This window comes from Oxyura jamaicensis, chromosome 4 (genome assembly GCF_011077185.1).
Source record: "Oxyura jamaicensis isolate SHBP4307 breed ruddy duck chromosome 4, BPBGC_Ojam_1.0, whole genome shotgun sequence".
NCBI classification, from domain to species: domain Eukaryota; kingdom Metazoa; phylum Chordata; class Aves; order Anseriformes; family Anatidae; genus Oxyura; species Oxyura jamaicensis.
Window position 1 is genome coordinate 25,251,764 of NC_048896.1, and position 20,709 is coordinate 25,272,472.

General features: G+C 50.9%; 1 protein-coding gene and 1 long non-coding RNA gene across 2 annotated transcripts in view; one reads left to right on the plus strand and one right to left on the minus strand.

Moving 5' to 3' along the window:
• Window positions 1-10,523, minus strand: part of TNKS (tankyrase) — a 128,044-nt gene extending 117,521 nt beyond the window's left edge. The window contains exon 1 of the mRNA XM_035324290.1: window positions 10,479-10,523. Coding sequence (XP_035180181.1) covers window positions 10,479-10,523 — 45 coding nt within the window. The remainder of the gene's footprint in view (window positions 1-10,478) is intronic.
• A 2,697-nt stretch (window positions 10,524-13,220) lies between these two features.
• Window positions 13,221-16,712, plus strand: LOC118166781. The gene is made up of 3 exons (XR_004750728.1): window positions 13,221-13,431; window positions 14,915-15,346; window positions 16,540-16,712. It is a non-coding gene; the product is annotated as an uncharacterized LOC118166781 (long non-coding RNA).
• The last annotated feature ends 3,997 nt before the right edge of the window (window positions 16,713-20,709 follow it).

A 20,709-nucleotide genomic window follows, 5' to 3' on the forward strand; every position in this document is an offset into this window, starting at 1 on the left:
GTGCCCACCAGCTCTTGTCCTGGCACCGGGCGCCACTGAAGAGCCTGCCTCTGTCCTCTTTGCACCCTCCCTTCGGGTGTTGACCCAGAGTGAACCATGCCTGACATCCTTGCAACAGGATCAAAAGCAAGCGTGAGCTCCCTTGGTGGCTGGGCTGGAGTCACGAGATGGTAAGGCAGAGCCTGCACGATGTGTCATGCTCTCAAGTTCTGTGCAAAGCGAGGAGGGAGCAGGTGGGACTGGTTTTCTCAGATGGGTTCAGAAAATAGTCCAGAATTTGAGCTGCTCAATGAAAGGGTCATGTCAGGTATCTAATTGTTCTTTTAATTAAATTATAAGCAGCTGGGTTTTTGTACCAACAATTGCAGAGCAGTACCTCCTTGTTACAGAGCATGATGTTAGCATTTGGCAGCCTTTCCTTGTCGCCATTTGAGGGTGGAGTCTCTTTTTCCCTTATTTTCAAAGTAGGTGCTACATCTATTTGGGCTGTTAGGCTTCTCTGAAGGGCGCAGCTTCAGTGGAGTGGCGTGGCACAATTGACTCAGGGGCAGGTCTTCCACGCAGCATAGGCATTGGACATTGTCACTTGTATGATCAGGATAAAACTGAGTGGGGCCCGTAACCTCCCTCTCCTTGGCCGTGGCACGTGCACTTGCCTTGCAGATGTGGGCAGCTGTGGGAGTGAGCAGTGCTGGCTGGTGCCAGATGCGGTCGGCTCTTCACGGATGCAAGACCCGTGATGTGCTCGTGGGCTGCTTGGCTTTGGGAGAACCCAGAAGAAGCAGTAGTTGAATTTCACTCCAGGTGTTGAGCTGCAGTGTCTTTGAGGGTTTCTGGCTGTGCCCGAGCAGGCTGGAGTCGTGTTGTACTTGTGGTATTTTCTTGGCTGAGGCTTAGTGCTGAGCGCGCTGATAGGGTTGCCAAAGCGGTCGGCGACATCTCACAGGCGCTGTGGTTAGGGGCAGCTTGCCTGTGGCGTGTGTATGGAGCTCATCATTGCTCTGAGCTGCTTGTGTTGGTTGTGGTTTAGTACGTAACCCTAATTTCACGTGTGGGTTTTGGTTTTGCCTCCTCTTTTCTTTTTTCCCACCAGTGGTTGTCTTCAAGAGCTCTGTGCTTCTCCCGTCTCCCCCCCCGAAGGCAGTGTCAGCTGGAGCCTGGGCTCCTTGGGGTGGGCGTGACACTGGGCTAGGACCTCCAGGCTTCACAAGGTGATGTTGCTTTCTTTGAACTGACCATTCAGCCTGGCATGTTCTGCATGAACCAGGCAACAGCTGTGAGGTGAGCTGGGCACTTCTGCGAGGAAGTCAGACTTAGCATGGCATGAAGATCAAACTGAATTGTAGAGGCAGGTAACCTTCAGAACAAGCCAAGGCTGAATCTCAAACCCTGATCATATTTGTTTGGTTTTCCTACCTGGTGACTTGGAGGTGATGCTTGCATAGCCCAGGGAGAATCATTTCTATGATCAAATCAATATTGTAGGGTTTTGTCCTAATGGAGTGCAAGATCCCGGCACACTTTGCTCAAGACTTCTCTCTTGAATGATCAGTGTGTAGCGACTCTACAATTTCTGTGTGTTGAATGCCTCACGGGGCGTCCTCTGCACGTTTTCCTCTACAGTCTCCAGCACTACGGTGCCCTGTGCGAAGGGGCAGATTCTGCCCTGTGGCAGGGCTGGGTTGTTGATGAGCTCCCTGGAAAAATGAATCCGGCGTGGTTTCTACAGCACCAAAATCTGCAGAGGTTGGCTTGGGATGGAGATGTTTGACTAATTTGCCTCCCATTTATCTAGTTGCTGTTTCTGCTGTGTGAAACCACACAGTGGAATGACGCTGAAAGAGAACACAGTGATTGTGTCTTGGTATTGGGACCCAAAGGAGCTGGGGCAGAAGAGACATTAAGGGGACAGCTGAGCTGCTCAACACACGTCAGGTCTGTAGGGTGGAAGGTATGTTGCAGGTGGCAGACTCACCCAGCAGCTGCCCAAGGGCATGGGGAATTTTAAATCCAGCCAAACCAGAGCGAAAGCTGCATGGAGCCATCACTCAGTGGAGCGGACCCAAAGTGGTTTAGAAGAGCACTGTATGCTGCTGTGAACAATGTGAACCAGCAAGCCTCCAGCCTGCTCTTCATCTTCATGGGTGACAACATCCCGCACCACCACATCACTGAGCCGCCTCCAGGAGTAGGCAGCGAAACTGGGATGGCCAGTGCTGGCTCAGAGTGTCCCCAGAAAGCCCTTTGGACAGGTTGGCTTTCCTGGGGAAGCCTCATCTCGGCCTTATCTTCGGGAAGCCAGTGTGCTCTGTCCCCACAGAGGAGCAAGCAGGCTGCCAGGGCATCCCCGCTGGAGTGGTTTCCTGCAGATAACTTTGTGCTGCAGCAAAAAGAGGAAGAGTCAGAGGGTCCTGCGTGTGCTTCCTCTCCCGTCTGAGCAGTGCTTCTTGCCCTCTGGCTGGGTGCAGCTGGGTTTGTCCAGCAGGACTGCTGGGTGTGTTGGGCAGGTTTCCAAAGCAGGCAGCCTGCACCCAGCACCAGGCCTGGACAGACACGTTATGTGGAGGAGGAATTTTTAGCTCCCTGTTTCTCTGCATCTTCCCTTTGAACAGGCTCTTTCTTTGTCTGAGCGAGATTTTGACATCCTTATTTAAGATAACAGTGTGCATGCTGGATATGGAAAACGCATATCCAAATGAGTTTTTTAGCCATCAAAGTGGCTAAATTTAGGAAATCTATCCAAAGGAGCTTCCCTTTCTTGTCATCTGACACAACGTTTCTTGGTCGCCGTTATTTTTATCACGGAACAGCTCAAATCTATTTTGGGTGGGTTTCTGTAAAGTGGTGCACGTATGCTGCAGTGCCGGGCCTCTGAGGGCGGTCTGCTCACGCTGTGCCGAGCGCCGTGCCGGGCCGTGTGGTCGTCCTGCTTAGCTCTCGCACATCCCGCCTCTCCACCTTGCCCTTTGCTCTGGGTCTCTGCTAAAAAGCTCTTCCCTCTGATAACAGTTAACTTTTTTCAGCAGCTTGGGGATTTAGTGGGTGCCTGTGTGATGGATTTGGAGGCACCCCCTCCACCCCACTCGCTACAAAGGTGGTGAAGGGCCTAGAGGGGAAGACGTACGAGGACTCTGAGGTCTCTGGGCCTGTTCAGCCTGGAAAAGAAAAGGCTGAGGGGAGGCCTCATGGCGGCCTGCAGCTTCCTCACGAGGGGAGCGGAGGGGCAGGCGCCGATCTGTTCTCTGTAGTGACCAGTGACAGGACCGAGGGAACGGTGTCAGGCTGTGACAGGGGAGGGTCAGGCTGGACATCAGGAAGAGGTTCTTCACTGAGAGGGCTGTCGCGCACTGCAACAGGCTCCCCAGGGACGCAGTCACGGCACCGAGCCTGTCGGAGTTTAAGGAGCGTTTGGACTGTGCTCTCAGTCATGGGCCTGAATTTGTGTGTAGATCTGTGTGGAGCCAGGAGTTGGACTCGATGACCCTTGTTGTCCCTTCCATCTCGGGATATTCCATGATTCTTTAAGAGATGCTGTCGCTTTCTGGCTACAGTATCCCAGACCTCTGCTGAGCAAGAATTTATTTCATCCTTTCTTAAAGCTTTCAATGGACAGATGTGACTGAAAATGGAGCTGATAGGAGCCTCACTTTGGAAGTTCAGGCATCTCCAGATACTTCTGTTCAACTCTGTGACAGTGCCAGAGGGCTACATGGGGCATGAAACCCGTGTGCGCTTTGACCTCACCAACAAGTCCAGTCAGGTCTTTGTACCGGGATTTGTGGTACAGGAGCTGGAGCACTGGTGAAGGGGAAGCCTGTGATCTTGCCCTGGTGACATTTTCACGCCGACCTCAGTAAGCGAGAAGCCTGTAATTTCCCAGAGGAACACGCGTGTGCCCAGAGGGAGTCCTTCAGATGCTGATGTGATTGTTGTTGGATTTGGGGAAGATCTTAACTGATGCTTGTGTGGGCAAATAGTTCAACTCGGCAAACGCCTGCAGTGGTCAGCGTGGAACCTCCTAGAGTGAGATGCTGAAATAAATGATCAGGAACAGAGCCTTATGTGGGCATTTTCCCAAGCCGTGCCTTTGTCCCTCAAAGGCTTAGTCAAAGTAAAGAGTTTCCTGGATGAAAGAGAAGTTTGGGAACCTTCCTTTGGAAGCTGAAAAAAGTAGCTTTATCTTCTTCTTGTAACAAGAAAGCTACTACAAAGCTTTTTGCCTCTTATTTTTAACTTGCTACTTGTGCTTCTTTAAAATAAACCATATCTTTCATCTTCAGCGACAGAGCCTAGCGCATGATGTTCATACACATATACACGTTTTGGAGTGCCTGCCATGAAGCAGAACACGATGTTAGGAAAATGTTGCCAAACAAGGTGAGACAGTGCTCAAGTTAGTGATTCGCAACGGGATCTGATTTAAAAAAAACAACCCCAAAAATCCACCTTTGTGCTGAGGTGGGCGTGATGATGCTCTGGTTTGGGTAACACACAGTGTGGCTATGCCTGGGTGACGTGGGTTGTTGGCACTGCAGTTCTCGGGTGCTGAAACGTGCCAACAGTTGCAAGTGTGGCTTGCAGCCATGGCCAGGGTCCAGGTCAGAGGTTTGTCACCCTTACCTGCCTTTTTGATAGCACGTGACTGAAGTATTACACTGCAACAGCACCTCTGGCTGAAAGCTAGGTCACAAAAACACCTTCTACACAAGAAGAATTCAATTCTTCTATTCTGCGTCATGTAAGACTTGCACGCGATTCTGCTCCTGTGGGGTGCCTGCAGCAAGCCCCGTCCCTACAAGCGCTGCGGGTGAATGCTGGGGCCGCAGAGCTGCGGCCCCGCTGGGGATGGCATTTTGTGCTGCTTGCTGGGTGCTGCTCTATTCCCAGTTGCATAACGCCGCGAGATGCGGTTATTCCGGTCATCGTTACAAAAGGATTTAAAACTCATTTTGAATCAGCAGTCATTTTTTATAAAGCTTCGCCTTGCTTGGAGGGCTGTCCTCCTGGCTTGTGTGTTTAAGAAAAATGCAGGAGGCTGAGAGATGTTGGGGAGCAACAAGGTCACAGACAGGGGTCCTGGGTAGTAGCAAAGCCCAGAAATGTGGGACACGTTTCCACCATCACCAAGCCTGAAAAATCCTCATGTGTGCAAATAGGAGTAGCTGCTGTCTGTTTTTCCTCTGCACTTTTCCCCTATGGAACAAACTTTCGTTGGTGTCCTGCTTTTCCAGTCCTGCTTGTCCTCTCCTCTGAGGTCTCTGGAGGAGTGAAATGTTTTCCTGGCAATGCTGTTGCTTCCCTGGGAGGTCGATGAGTTCTTCACAGCCCCCAGAGCTCCCTCCTGTTTCAGTAGCAAACGTGACTGCCATGGGAGAAACGTTTTTTAAACAGCAAAGGAGGATGCTGCAGTTTATTTTGGGGCCCTGAGAACCCAAGACCAGATGGCAGTTAGCAGGCAATGAACGCGGCAGGAGTGAAGTAGCGAAGCCAGTGTTTCTGAACTCGCATGACTTACCTTTTTGGAAGGTGTTCCAGCAGCAGAATAAAAACTACCAAGAACTGCTTTCAGCAGAGGTAGCAAAACAATCTATAACATTACGTCCATAAATAAGCTAAAGCAGTAACAAAAGTCTATAAATAAGCAAATTCACATGGGGAAACTGTTTTTAAGCAAAAGCTAGTTATTACCTTGATTTATAACTTAGTTGTCACCTGCTTGAATGTTAGGAAGCTAGAGGGTTCAGGTGGTTAAATGATTGGAAATGCTGGGGTTTTGCTGGGGGGAAAAAAAAAAAAGAAGTAAATGATCAGTTCTCATTCTCTCTGGAAAAGGGGACAAGTAGTAAAAGTTTTTGTAAAGCTCTTAATAGTAAAAGGACAGACAGTGCTTTGTTCCTGACCATTGAGCAGTGCAAATCCAGCAGCTCGCTGAGACTTCAAAGACAGCAGTTCTGGTAGTAACAGAAATACTTGGAATCAAGTGGATGGGGAAGATTTTTTATATATTTTTTTTTTAATAGATCTATTCTCCACTTCCGTTGGCCTAGCGAAATCCAGGCTCTGATGTCTTTAGAGTGCTGCTTTGGGCACTGCCACGTGCGCCAGCAGTGCTTTGTAGCCAACACCAGCCCTAACCTGTAAGACCAGAAGGAGAGCTGGCCGCTGGTCTTGGTGCTCTGATTTCAGCCATGTAGCTTCCAGCATACAGCCAAATCTACACCGTGGTCTGTCTCTCCAGGAAGAAACATTTCACCTGAAGACATATTGAAGAAACTTTGGTGTAGAGAGAAAAATATATATGCAGAAAAGCAATTTAGAGCTGATGCCCTTGTTGATAAGGAAGCTTCTGTGATCCCGCAGGATCCTACTCAGCTAAGTCGTACCTGTGGTCAGCGTAGTGTGGTGTCAGTAACTAGCAGAAGTTGGGTGGCTTTGTAGAAGTAGCACCAAGAAAGCATTTTGTTCAAGCTGAGCACAAGTCTAGAGTAAACGTTGTGATGCACATCCATAGATCAAATTCCACAGTGGAGTGGCTTCAAGAGAAAGTCAAGTTAATTGATTAGAAATGGGACTTCCCTGTTTCATCTAAGGATGAGTTCGCGTTGGTGCAATTAACAAGTAAAGACTTACTTGATCTAACACGTGAGCCTGAAAGGGATTTAAGGTGATGAGACTTTTCCTTCAACCAGTCAATGATGCCGAAGGAATTTATTCCTTTGCTTAAGCAGACTCCGTGATTTTCCTGCTGAACACTATGCAAGGAAAGCTCTGGAGTGACCAGAGTAGTTTTACAGAGGAATGTCGTGCATGCATCTCACCTTAAATGATCTGGAAGAGGATACTTGCCATGCAGGTTTGAAAACTCAGCTCCCTCCAATTGAGCTTACTAACACACCGATGCCTTGGAATGGCAGCATGGCAAGGCTAGCTGGTGGAGCCAAGTACTTTTATCAGGGAGATGTTTATTTAATCTCAGGAAAAACTGTTGGGCTACACAGGTACACTTGTCTTGTACATGTGTTTTGGTTTGCTCTTGTCTGGCAAAAGGCAGGTAAATGTTAAAATCGTAATAATGATGAAAAAAACATGTTGTGGTGGCATGTAAAAGCCTACCCCAAGAAAAGCTGTAGGTGTTTCACTCAGCAGCTGGGCTTTGCTGAACACTTGTTCCAGCAGATGAACTGCACAGCCAGGATCCTACCTTCACCCGTGGCACGTGTGGGCAACCTGTGGGGAAGGAGCATGCCAGCTGAGTGGAAAACTTGTCTGAAGTGTTCTCCTTGTGAGCCCTCTTTAGGGCTCACAAACCCCTGGATTAGTGAATCTGTAGCAAAACGCAGCAGGGAGCTCTGCAGGCTTTGGTAGGTGTTGAACCACGTCCTTTGGTTTTCTCTGAGTCCACCTCACAGTAGTTGATGCTTCCTAGTCCTTGTGTTGGAGCACGCAGAGAAACGATCAGCCATTTCTGGGTGCAGTGCCGCTTCCAAAGCATTGCAAGGAAAAATGTCCTGTGGCGTCACCTAATTCTCCTCTAAATTTAGCAGGTGATCAGACTGCGACCTGCTTCTGCCTTAACCAGCTGCTGGCAGTTCACAGAGCTGGGCCTGGTAAGCCTCCCACCACCCAGGTCCCTTCCAGGAGCTGGCTTTTCACGTTGCCAGCTTTTAACGTTTTGTGACCCAAACACAGAGAGCCAGAGTTAGCAGAACGCTGACCGGTGTTGGTAACTCCCTACCAACCTCGGAGAACCATGCCTGTTAGCTATTTTTTACCACAGTAATGGCTTTGAGAGCTCTTTCAGGCTCTTTCCTCTCCTTCCTCTTCCCCTTTTTCCCCCTTGAGCGGGACCTGTGGCGTGCTAGTTGTCTGGATGAGAGAGGAAGTTCGGCATCTCCCCTGTGATAGGGAGTAATAGCTTTGGGATTACTGCTTTCAAAAGGTGTCTGGTGTCCAGGTGGCTGCTCTGCAGAGCCTTGCTGTTACTGGCTGAGAACAGACAGACTGTCTGCAGCTTGCTCTCCAGCTGGTCCCTCGCCTTGGCAGAACGAGGAAGTGTTTGTGGCAGGTACGGTTGGCCGGGTGGAATTAAAAATAACCAAAAGGTAGGTTCTGGACTTGGTTACTCAGTGACAGACCACTTTCTGTTCCAGGCTGAGGATAATTCATGCTGAGCTCATTGTGCTGTGACTTGCCCTTAAAATGCCTTGACAATCAATTTCGTTCCAGCTAATAAGGTCCTAAAATGTTAATGAGGCAAATCAATTTTTCATGACTTTATACTGCAGTCATCTGAAAATGCTGTGTTGCAGCCTGCCGATTCCAAGAGGCTTTTTAGGGCAGATAGTAGAAGGGCAGCAAAATTCGGTGGATTCCTTACTTTGTTTCGGCTTTTCCCCAGTGCCCGCTCCTGTTTTCCTGAGCTTTTGATGCTGTCCTGTTTACTTGTCCCCTCTGGCCGCTTTCTCTCTCCAGCATCTGCTCTGGTCACTGACGAGCAGGGGCAATTTGCTACCACCTGCTGCTGGGAAATGCGAGGGTTGAGTGCCTGACAGGACAGGTGAGGATGAAGCTGGGTGAGGAAGGCCACTCGTGCTGAAATACTATTTGAAACAGATTGGCAGGACAGAGCAGAGAAATACCATCATGTTCACATCAAAAATCACAGCCTCCTCTCCTCGTGGCCCATCTGTTACTGAGATGACAATGGTGCTTTGCAGAAATGCTCTCTGGGAGCAGTGTTTTGTGAGATGCACAAAGAGCAGAGAGATTTCTTGTTCCCGATGGGTAGCTCAGCTGCCCGTGTGGACTCAGGAATTAGGTAGGTGCCAGCCATCCTTCATTTCTCTGAGCTGCTTGTTTCGTACTGTCAGAAGGAGATGGAAGGGCTCACGCTTCCTGGCTGTTCCCGATGGCTATTTGGATGGAGTTATTTTGATGATTTACTGCTGCTGTCCCCGTTCTGGTTTGTGAGTATGGCGATAAGAAGTACTGCATAGTCTGGGTTTGGAATTCTTTTTTTTGTTTTACTTTTTTATTGAATTCCAGCTCTAACTGTAATTAATTTCCGTGGGCCTGAGGAAAAGATTACTGAATGATGTTTTGAGACAAACATAATATTTTCTAAGTTTTGTACTTGGAAACTTTGCACTTCACTTGGAAATGCTTTGCTTGGAAGCATTAGCAGGGGATGAGTTCAAATAACTCGGGAAACTACGGCAATGTGAATGAGCTGCAAACTGGCATTCTGAGTAATGACTTTCATTTACCTGCTGAGTGAAGCCTCTGAAACGCATCCACCCAAGCTCTCCACCCAAGGTACGCTCGGTCCAGTGCCAAAGGCTTCCCCAGAGCTCTTGCAACCACTGGGTTGTGTCAGCATCCTCTGCTGCTGTGACAGCGGGGGGTCAAGCACTGGCTGACGGTCACTAACCGGGGAAGGAGGAAGGTATTTACCCCTTTTAAGCCTTCCACTCTCTAGCTGGTGTCTGTTGACCTCTTGTCACTTCTGAGCGGCTAAAATTGGAGGTAGTGAATTAGGAGCCTTGGTCAGGTACCTTTCTGTGCAGCCAGCTGCAGTAAATGTTCACGGTGAACCGTGTATGTGTCCGTAGCCAGAGCCGTGAAGCCTGGAGATAGAGTTTTGGCTGAGAGGCCCACAGTTTTTCTTAAAGCTTACACTTCTTCCTTGTTCCCCTCGCCCTTTTCTCTGTGCTCTCAGCCTCTGGGCTGGGGGATGTCTTTGCGTGTTGCTCCTTTGGAGTGCTCCCTCAGCTCTGTGCCCTTGCTGTCGGCGGTTGACACGTGAACAGGGAACCTCGTGCCACTTAGCATGTCTGTGGCTCTGGGAACTGTGTGGAAAGTGCAGCAGAAAGCGAATGGCCTTCGTGGGATTTTCCTCCCCTGTATGCAAAACCCTTCTGCCTGCTAGGCAGCCAAGTATCCTTGCAGCCTGGCTTGTCTGGCTGCCAGCACGGGGTAACTGAACACTCTTGCAAGTACTCGCTTTTCTTGCTGTCAGCTTCCCTCCTAACCCCCTGATTCGTCAGGGCTATCTGGCATTTCACGGGTATTTGCTAAAGGGCAGCGAAGTGTGCTTTGCGGCACGCGTGGCCTGATCGCTGGCAAGGGCTCCCAGGGAGGCATCCCTCTCCAAATCCCAGCCGAGCAAGGGCAGGAAGAATAATGGGCCTGACTTTGTATCCGACCAAAAATTGTGTCTGTGCCCAAGAACACGGAAAAGCATGTATGGCAACAGGCAGCAGAGGAGTCTCCCGTGTGTCCTGTAGAGAGCTCTTTCTGGGACAAAATGCCAGGAGGGTGACCCTGGGACAGATGCGACTCCTCTGAGCCGTATGTGCCACTGCAGACAGAGAAGCAGCAAAGAAGCGTCTTCTGTGGAAATTAATACTAAAACAGTCCACGGGGAGATGGGAATACGCTTCGTGGTTTGTTTATGTGCTATTGCAGGGCAGCCTTTCGGAGGGGGCAGGCAGACCTGAGGCTTCTGGTAAAATTAGTGACATGCTTATAAGGAATGTGCAATCAAAACCCATAACGTGCTGCAGCCCTGGAGTCGCGGACTGCTCCAGCTACGCTTATCCTTAGAGTTAAAGCAAGCAGACACCACCACGTGTGGAAGACTTAGCTTTTTGTTTCGTGTCGGTGCAGTACTTCCTTTCATTTGTTCTCTTCCTCCCTGCTGCAGCCCTGAAGGCTTCTATTTCTAACCTTCTGCACTTCAAATGACGTCTGAATAGGAATGAACGTTCCTGAAAGCTCCAAAAGATTCTGGACCTGGCGAGCTGCACCCAAGCAGTGTCTCAGTCCTAGTTTGTTGCAGCTCTGCTGATTACCTGCTGCGGCGGGATTTGTACTGCACTTGTGCTTAGTAGTGATCTGGAGCGTAGTTTAGGTAGCTGTGCCTGATTCAGCTCTGTGATGAGCTCGGGCAGCAAAGACGACAATTTGCCGAGACAAGGGACCGAGAATGCTGTAGGGGGTGGGCAGCGGGACAGGGAGAACCCACTGAATGGAAGGGGAAGGAATTGTGCGTTCGTTGCATGCCCACCTCCTTGGAGCGGAGCCTGTATTTTCTCACTGGTGGGTTTCGCGGGCTTCACAGCTTGGGCTGGAGAAGTTTGCGTTAGCACAAAGCACACCGAGGTTCACAGCGCCGCAGTTGCTACTTACAGGGGGAATTGAAGCCGTGAAGAGATGGACAGTTGACTGAAGAGCTGAGGGGAAGGGCTTGCCTGCAAATCAGGCACCTATTTAACCCTGCAGTAATCTCTTGTGCTTGAGAAATCTCCCTCTAAGGATCCCTGAAATGGGGAGGTGGAAACGGGAGCGAAGGCTCAAGCAGCCAGACCAGTCTCGCTTCACTCGTCTGGTGTAAGCTCCAATGGGTATCAGCCCTGCCTTTAAAGCACGCAATGGTGCCTGATTTCATGACTCACCTTTCGGAGCCAGTGTTTTTAGTAATGTCAGTAATACAGCATCTGGGGTATCAGCCTGGGCTGGACACCCGGCAGTCACTGGGACGTGGAGCCCTGTGCTTCCCGTGCTCGGGGAGACCCAGCGCTGCTCGCGGGGTGTGACAGCTCACGTAATTGAGGACGCTGCCGTGCAGATTTAATTTTGAATTGCAAATACTGTCACGATTCTTCTGGTTTGGGAGACGTGTCTGGGTGGCTTAAAACCTGCTCTCCCGCTTCAGGTCTGAGCGTGGGTGTGAGATGAGGGTAGGCAGGCACACCGAGGGGAATTCGGGCTGCAGACCGTGGGGGTAAGCCAGAACTGCCAGCCTCCACGGTGGCTCCTCTCTGAAGAGGAGCTGTGCGTGTGTTTGTTTCCTGCCAAACCCTCCTCTCTGCTTTGACAATACCAAGTGCTGCTTTCTGAAAAGCAAGGAGGTTCAGATCTGCTTCATCTGTGGTGGGGACAGCTCGTGGTAGCTGCTCAGCTGAAGGGTATAGACGGTCCTGTGTGGGTTATGACTGCAGCCTGCTTACGGTTTAGACGAGAAGCGGGAAGGAAATGTGAGCATTTCAGAGCATTTCTTGGAGCTGGGCACATCTCGGCACCTGGCTTTCCCGTCTCACTGCGCTGACCTGCATCTCGACCTGGGCTACGTGCTGTAAGGGTGCCAGCAGCGGGGAGCTGCCAACTCGGCACTCAAGTAACAGCCGACGCAGCTCATTTGGCAGGGGAAGAGCGTGTGCTGTGAGGGCCCCCCCGCTGCAACGGACTCACAGAGCTGGGATAACGTTACAGGTGATGGCTGGGAGCGGGGGTTTGCACGCTCACCAGAGTATAGGGTGGCCCAGAGCCCCGAGAGGAAATAACAGCAATCCCACAGCAGCTGTTGCAAGCATGCCCGAGGAGAGGGGAATCCTCTTGTATATTTTTACCTGCTTTTAGACGCTTGTCTGGCAGCTGAAAGATACACACTGCGGCTGCTCGGCTGTAGCAGGACAGCAGGATCTCTCCAGCTCCTGGGTAGCTCCAAGAGGGACAGCTCAGAAATTGCAGTGCTGGAATCAGCAGCTACGCAGCCACGATGGTTAGGGTTGGTCGGGGCTAAAACAAGAGATAACATGAGGGTTTTTAAAAAGTCAAGCGTGCTGTGGCTGGTTTGAGGTCCTCCCTAGACTTCCTTAGGGGAAAAATACTGGAAGTATTGCAAAAATAATGCCTGCCAGTGCTTTCTGGTGTGTACCAAGGAAGGTGGTCGTGGCAGGGTCTGTGCAGCAACCTTCTGCTCGAGCTGGAGGACAGCTGGTTTTCAGGTAGCCTCGTGGGTGCGGATGGCTGTAGCACGCAGACCTGAACAATAAGACTTGTCTCTGTAGCTTTATCTGCCTGCTAATTACCCCGCCGATACTACAGGTCAGTGTCTTCTCTTGCACGCAGCTTGAAGGTAGGCTTCTGGATCTCATCTGCCTAAAGCCTAATTAAAACACCCACTGCTAAAAACCACCACCTCGTTAGGCTCCGTCTAGATGCCGTGAATCCCCGAGGAGCTCTCAAGTCTGCGTGAGGCGATTCAAAGCAAAGACAGGAAAGGCGGCAGATGTTACTCCTCTGTGGAGCAGCATGTCTCCAAGCCGTAATCACCAGGGCGTTCCCCACGGTTACGTGGATGAGACCCGCTTGGGTTACAGGGCCACTTATCCCTCGTACGGCGCTCACTTGCGTTGATCGTGGATGTTTATTTGGTGGGGGGAAAGGGAAGGGCATGCAGAAGAGATGTCTGGCAAACGCGGCCTTGCCAGTCCTTAAATGTTTTCATCTTTTGTTCACAGGAGAACTGCTGAGTCAGCCGAGACCAGAGGGATTGACGGAGATCATCTGTCCCAAGAACGGCAGCGAGCGAGTTAATGTTGCCTTGGTTTACCCCCCCACTCCTACTGTGATCAGCCCTTGTTCCAAGTGAGCCTTGAAAGCAGACCCCCATTCCCCTGTCAGTACACACTGGGAAGCCTAAAACACATCCTCACCAAGGGTTTTTTGGGAAGGTAACAGCTCCACAGCCCTGGGACAGTTCTAAGTATTTGTGGATGTAGACAAAAAGGGTCACAGTCAGAGTAAGGTGGGCTGAGGTGTTCCCTGAGCCGTGCTGTGGCAGATGCAAGACGCACAGTGGGCAGGACAGAAAAGGAGATGACAGTCGTGGACAAGTTGAGGTAGGAAGGAATATTTGGAGGTCTCTACCCAGTCCCTGCTCCACGCAGGGCCACCCCCACAGCTGGGTCAAGTTGCTTGGGACCTTGTATAGGTGAGGGTTGATGATTGCCAAGGATGGAAGTGCCACCACCTCTTTGGGCTCTAAAGTTGAACTGTTCTCCTTGGGCAGAGCTTTTTTACTTGTGTCCAGTCTGAGTTGTCTTTAATTCAAGTTGGCCTTCACCACCACAAAGATGCACTGCTAGCTTCAACACGTTCTCCACTAGGTCCTTCACCAGTTGGCCCTAAGCCCGTGGTGGTCTATGGGGTTGTCCTGTCCTAGGTGGAGGGCTATGCACTCGTCCCTGTTGAACAAGACTGCTTGTTGAACAAGCACCGCTCTTGGCTCAGTCTCACGATGTTGTGATGTCCCTCTGGACAGAGGCCCCGTCCTCCTGTGTACCAAGAAGCTGGTATGTCCTTCGCCTCACAGAGCGGGAAAAAAACCCTGTGTTGTGGTGGGAACAAACGCGGAGCAACACTCATAAATTGGGCAGTACTCTGGCTTGTTGATGCATAGGTTTTCTTGCAAACCAGAAATGCAGCTAAGTCCTGCTCTCCTTGGAGTGGCGCAAGGGAATTTGGCAGGTAGCTTAAAGAAACGAGCTGAACACCTTACTGCTGCTGTGCTGCTCGTGGATGCCTGTGACTTTCACTTTAGTGTCTGAAAGTAGCTTTGGATGCTGTTCTCTCTGCTCAGTACCCTCCCACCCCAAAATAAGCTAATTGTGCTTGAGAGCAGCTTGGGTGAGGAATGACTGTTGAATTTTGTCTTATGGCGACCCTGAAGTGCCCACTTGGGTCAGGAGAGAAGGTAACTGCCTTGATTGGCAGCTTCCAAGCCCCAGGCCACAACCGCTGATGCTTCTGGTCCCCCTGTGTGTGTGCTTGACACAGCATGTTTCTGACCCCAGGTTGCAGTGTTTCAGTCTCGTGTCGGCGTCGTGTCTGCAGCTTGTCCTGCTGTCCTCCATCCTGACCTCCCCGGTGTCTAACAGCTGTGTCCCAGTTTCACCGTTTGCTGGCAAGGAAACTCGTGTTCTCAGAAAGGCCCGTCTGACTTTTAAAGATCTCACCCTCCGTATTTAGAAGCCTAAAAAAAATTGTGTGTCTTGAGTTATTCGTCACAAGCATTATGAGCCCTGCTGCGCGTGCCTCATTACTGTTTCTCTATCCTTTACTTCTCTAGATAAATCATCAGTACTGGTGCCAAAGGTTTTCCACTGGGAAGAACGTGGCTGATGCTCTACAGTGTTCCCATCTCTCCGGTTGTGGAGTTGCATGCCGATGGGGAACAATGGGACTTTGGACTCCGAGATGCTGCGGGGCTGGGGCAGCTCCCTGCTGGGGACCTCGTGGCTGGAGCGGACACAATCACCTGGAAGCTGGGGACGACAATGAGACATGAAGCAAAAGGATTGCTGCAGATGGCAGGGCCACGGGCCCAAGGGAAAGCACTGGGGATAGGATTCTGTGGACCCACTGATTGTGTGTTGAAAACCCATTTGGATCTCATGATGAATGTAAAAAATGTTCTTGATACCATTTAATTCAGACCTGCTTGGAGGAAAGTCTCTTGAAATGAGCTGTAGCAGGATTCCCTGGAATTGTTCCTGGACAAGTGAGTTCCGTGGCAGTTGGCCAAGGCTTTGTGGGGGAGGGGGTCGGTTTTGCGAAGCCTTTAAAATTGCTTCAGTGCAAAGCACTTGGCTGTGTCCCACACGGCACGCTTGGGCAGCGGCCTACAGAGAGCAGGAGGAGAAGCAACCTGGGAAGTGTTTCCTGCCGTGTGTGTTCACAAATGCCGTGGTAAGGATGTGCTGCAGGGATGGAAGAGCGGGCAGCGTGCTCCTGTCACCTGCCATTTTTCGCTGATTGCTAGCTCCCAGCAGTCCGTGCTCTGCAGCAGCTGGGTGCTCTGGAGGTGCAGCTGTGGTACTTCCCATGCATTGTGGCCACTAGAGCAGCAGAAACCTAGAGCAGAAACCTGGTGCAGAGATCTAGTGACGCAGCGTGTGTCCCGCTGCCTGCAGGCATTTCCAGAGAGACAATCCCTCTGTAAAATGCTGGAGGAGGTCTGAGAGATGAGGGACTACAAATGCTCGTGTTAGTGTGCAGCTCTTCACCCCTGGGGTTGTGGCGGGAGGTGTGGGGCCAGAGGCCCTTTCTCCCACACCTAGGGTGGTTGATGCTGATCGTCAGGCAGTCCCTGGCACTAGTGTGGGACGCTGACAGGCAGCCCCTTGGGGTCTGCTGCTCTCGCACAGGCGACGTTTCCCTGGCTTCTGGCCCTTAAAATGCTGGCATTGCGCGCAAGGCCCTTGGGCAGGGACTTACCACGGGGAAATGCAGGGCAGAATCCGTTCTAGTGGGAGACTGCAGGAGCCAGGTGGGAAAAAAGAAAGCTATTGTTCCTAACTTCAGGGTGGAAAGCTGCCAAATAAAAGTTTGCAGCTCAGTCACCTCAGTGTCTTTTCTGGGTATTGTTCCAGCTAGGGAGAGAGCCTGGGCTCATGCTTGATGTGTTGACCTGCCACGTCTGGCAACGGGCATTTGAACCTTTGTGTCAGCAAGAAGCACGGGTTGATTGCCATAGCTAAACCCACTAGGAATTGCCTGTGGTGGCGTGGGAGACAAGTGAAATCTCTCCAAATGGTGCTCAGAATAATGCTTGGAAACTTCCTGGTCCTGTTTTGCTGCCAGTGAAACACGGAGAGCCCCGTACAGTTAGAGCATTCTGTGCTGTCACTTCCCGTGCTGGGAGGTCGTCTTCTGCTCTTTGCCGCTACTCACCTCTCTTTCTGTCCTCCGTAGGAAGAAAATAGTAATTTGTTGCTGTGCTGTTGCATGGAATCCACGTTGCAAAGAAATCACCAACTGGAATCCTTTTCCAGCCGGAGGCCCGTTTCCCAGCGCACCCATCTGGTGCGGGGTGCGCGAGTGTCGAAGGAGCAAGAGGACAGAGCAGATGTCGTACAGCCTACTCCTTGGGACTGCGGCCCTCCTGCTGGGGCAGTGCCACCTCAGCAGGAGCACAGCATTACCTGGCCTTCGCAGGCACTCGGTCTGCTGTGCGCTGAAGCCATGACGCCGGGAGTATGGCCGTATGGAGAGCAGTCTAGTAGGGTCTATTTAATGTGAAACCGTGATCGCTCATCCGCCCACTGTTCAGTAACTGGTGTAACTGTGTTTTCGTTTGTATTTTTTTTTAAATAGGCAAAAGCCATTTAATTTTCTATGCAGCTCAGAAATGTCTCCCATTTGCAACTGTCAGGTAAGAGATCTGTGCAGGAGAACCGTGCCAAGTGGCTGCTAGCCCTTTGGGTTTTGCTGTTGCTGTCTTTTAAGGATGCGTCCTGGGATCCTTTGCACACAGTGTCCCTTTGCTGAGCTCCTCTCTCTTAGACCCCACGTAACATCCCTGAGCCCCAGGGATGAGTGCCCTGTATGTTTGAAGGATCTGTCATTTTTCATGAGTCAAACCACAAGGAAAGAGGGCTTAAAGGTGCTGCCCTAAGAGCAGAGACCCGCAGTTCAGAGCACGTACTCCTACTCTGTTCTAGTCCCTGCTCGGAGAGTTACTGAACTGATAGGAATGGCTAAGGCCGTTGTGGAGCACCCTGCAGCCTTTACTGAAAGTTTATTACAAAGAGGGTAGGAAGGACTTGGGGTATCAGTTGTCTCTCTGTGGAGCTGACAGTGACTTTTGACCCCTTTGGAACAGGAGGGGAATCTCCTGGCACTAGATGCTCACTTGACTTGAGAGGACTGCTTGCTGGTTTTGCTCATTGGTTTGCAGATCTCTTGCCGACCAGTTGATTTCCTACTGAGGCTGGTACATACAGGTTTGGAAGCAGAGCTGTACGACTTCCAGCAGCTGGAGCATGTCCTCGAGTGCCTCGTGTTACACTTTTGAAGCAAGATGTGGGATTCAAACCTGCATCCGTCCAAGTGAAACTCCCACAACAGCAGCTTTGTCTTCTGCTGGCTCTGTGTAACACAGGAGAAATTGCATGTCCCTAAGCAGCACACAGATATGTTGAGGTAGAGCCCAAAGGGTGATGCTGCATATCTAGCTCTTCCCAGGGCTTGCAGGAGTACTTGGAGGCCTCTGACAACAGCAGAAGATCCTGGATGGTGGCTTACCTCTGCTTTAACTGTGCTAAAGGCAAAAAGGTCGTAGACATTGGTTCCAACCTGCCGCAAGGCCAGGACGGGTTTGACCAATTTCCCTTCTGCATTCTGTCTCTGCTCTGACTTTGGGGGATTCCGCTTTAAAGCAAAACAGAAATAGAGACCAAATCAGGATTTAACCTACCTTGCAGTCTCTAAAATCCAACTGAAGAGACCGGGGGCTATGGAAACACACGCCATCTCCCTTGCAGCATCCTGAGAAGCATTTAGCTGTGCTGTAGCACTGGACGTTACATGGGGTCCCTGTCCTGTTCCCGTCCCTTTGCTCCTCTGACCTGGTTAAAGTTTGTCAGAGCAGTAGGGGTCCCTCGCTGCAAAGGGACAGAATTGGCTTTGTTAAAGGGAACCGATGATGTTATGAACACGCTAAGTGAGGTGAGGAATCCTGGAGCTCAGCTCGCCTCCCCCAGCAGCCTTTGGTTGGGATCTTGGGCTGCCATCCTTGGAAGGACAATGGGGGGGAGATGGAGATGCTGCACTGCAATAAGCACAAGAAGAGGCGAGCGAACAGGCCTCAGTGTAGCACTCATCACATGCTTCATGGCTCAGTTCATGAACTATAATTGCAGGTATTCATATGACTTACATAACTGGGCAGGGCTCTGCACACACACACATGCATGCCCAGACGTACACGCACCACACCCACACACATCCTCACCAAAATGACTGAAAATAAAAGTGATCTCAATCTCAAGGAGAGGTCAGCTGTTTGATTTGTTTTCTTCTCTTCCAGTGCCTCGTTGGGCCCTGCTGCTGGAAGGGCCTGGGATTAATTGTAGCTTCTTTTTTTTTCTTTTTTTTTTTAATGTGGAAGGGAGCTACTCATCAGTGCTCAAGTGGGCTTTACAGGGAGTAAGGAGCTGTCGGCTAGCTGCTATTCTCGTTACTGTCTTAGGGTTGCAGCCCAGTGAGAGGGAAGCATAAAACCATTTGTTGTAAACTCCTGTCCGGAATTGTCTGTGGTCCCTGTGGTGAATAAAGAACTACAAGCAACCTTCCCTCCCATGGCAGAGCTGACAGCACTGGCTAACTGCGGGGAGGTTTGGGGGCTATAGAAGGTGAGGTGGCTTCTTGGCTGGAATAAGCCATGAGAAGCATTAGGAGCCCTAGTGCCTGGTGGGCCAGGCAGCTTGATTTGGGCTATCTAGAGGAGAGCAAGCATGTATGTGTGCAGCATCAGGCATGGAGGCGCTGCGTTGCAGAAGGAGCTCACATTTCCCATGCCTCTCCTGCAACCATGCCCCAGACAATGCATGACTGGGTAAGGCAGGGCAGCAGTGCCAACAGGAATCTGTGTGATCCCTGTGGTGGGGCCCTGGGCCCGCACCCCTGGGTGCCCAGTACTCCCCGCTGGGTATGTGGGCGGTGCTGGGAGCAGCCCTGCATTGATGTGAGATGTGCAGCCAGGGCATGGGGCCAGGTGGAGTCCCGTTGTCCCCGCACCCTGCCACCAACAAACACTGGCTTTCAAACCTGCTTTGCTGATTTGCAAGCACCAGAGCCATAGGGATATCTTTTCCTTGCTGTACAGAAAGCACATATTGGTTGGTCAAGATAAGCAGTGTCTTTAAAAAACAAATTAAAAAAAGTAGGGATCTCAAAAGGACTTCGGAGCATGTGCATCACTGCCAAGCCCCCAGGAGCCTTTGTTACGCTCTCCTGCAGGCTTCTGGCAGTAGGTTTGACTGCAAATGCTCAGAAACATTTTTTGGCTTCCTCAGTAAACGTGCCCAGACCTGCCTGGAGGTGGGGCCTGGCTGATGCTACCAGGAAATGATGCTGTTACCGCTGCTGGTGGCTAATGCAGCAAAACCTTTTGGGAGGGCTTTCTATCCAGGTGGCTTTCCTTAGAGCCGTAGGTTGATAAGAGCATTTTACCCTCTTCCACATTCTTTTGCAGGTTTCAGTTGTTTCCACTCACACGTGTGCCCTTGTAATCACCAAGATTTGTGTGCCCATAGGGTCTGGCCAGGGTCAGAGTGGATGAGGGACGCCAGCCAACATTCCCTCCTTACGATTCTGGGACTCCCCTTTATAGCTGACAGTGAACTAGTGTTTGCACAAGCCTTCTGTACCCATCAGGATCGTAGGCTCTTACAGGGTGGCCGTATGCACAGGGTCTGGCCAACACCAGTCCCCATCAGACTGATGCCCTGCTTGTGCTCTGGCTGGATTTCCTTGTGAGTTTCTCCTGTCTGTGCACCAGGCTGCAGGTTCAGGCATTGCATCAGGGCTGCTGGGTTTCTTCACCACATTCCTGTTCTTGAACTGAGCCAGAGCTTTTAGAAGCATTGCTGGCAAATAACTCGTGAAATCATCAAGAGATTTGGAGTTGAGCTGGGAACCTGACCTGTTTCAATGAATCTGTGGGCATGGAGTCCCTTGTTTGGTTTAATATCTGTGTGCCATTGCCCACTCCAACAAGGCATTGACTCAGCAATGTGCCACTAAAGTGGCTAATGGTACTCTGGGCTGCATTAGGCAATCTGCTGCCAGCAGGTCAAGAGAGGTGATGTATCCATTCTGCTGAGCATCGGTGAGGCTGCACCTGGGGTGCCTAGTCCAGTTTGGGCCCCGCAGTACAGGACAGATACGGGGTTGCTGGAAAGAGTCTGGTGTAGGGCCACAAAGATGATGAAGGGACTGGAGCACATCTTCTATGGGGAAAGGCTGAGGGAGCTGGGGCTGTTCAGCCTGGAGAAAAGGACGCTGTGGGGGGATCTTGTCACCATAAATACCAAAGGGAGGGTGCAAAGAGGACAGAGGCAGGCTCTTTTCAGTGGTGCC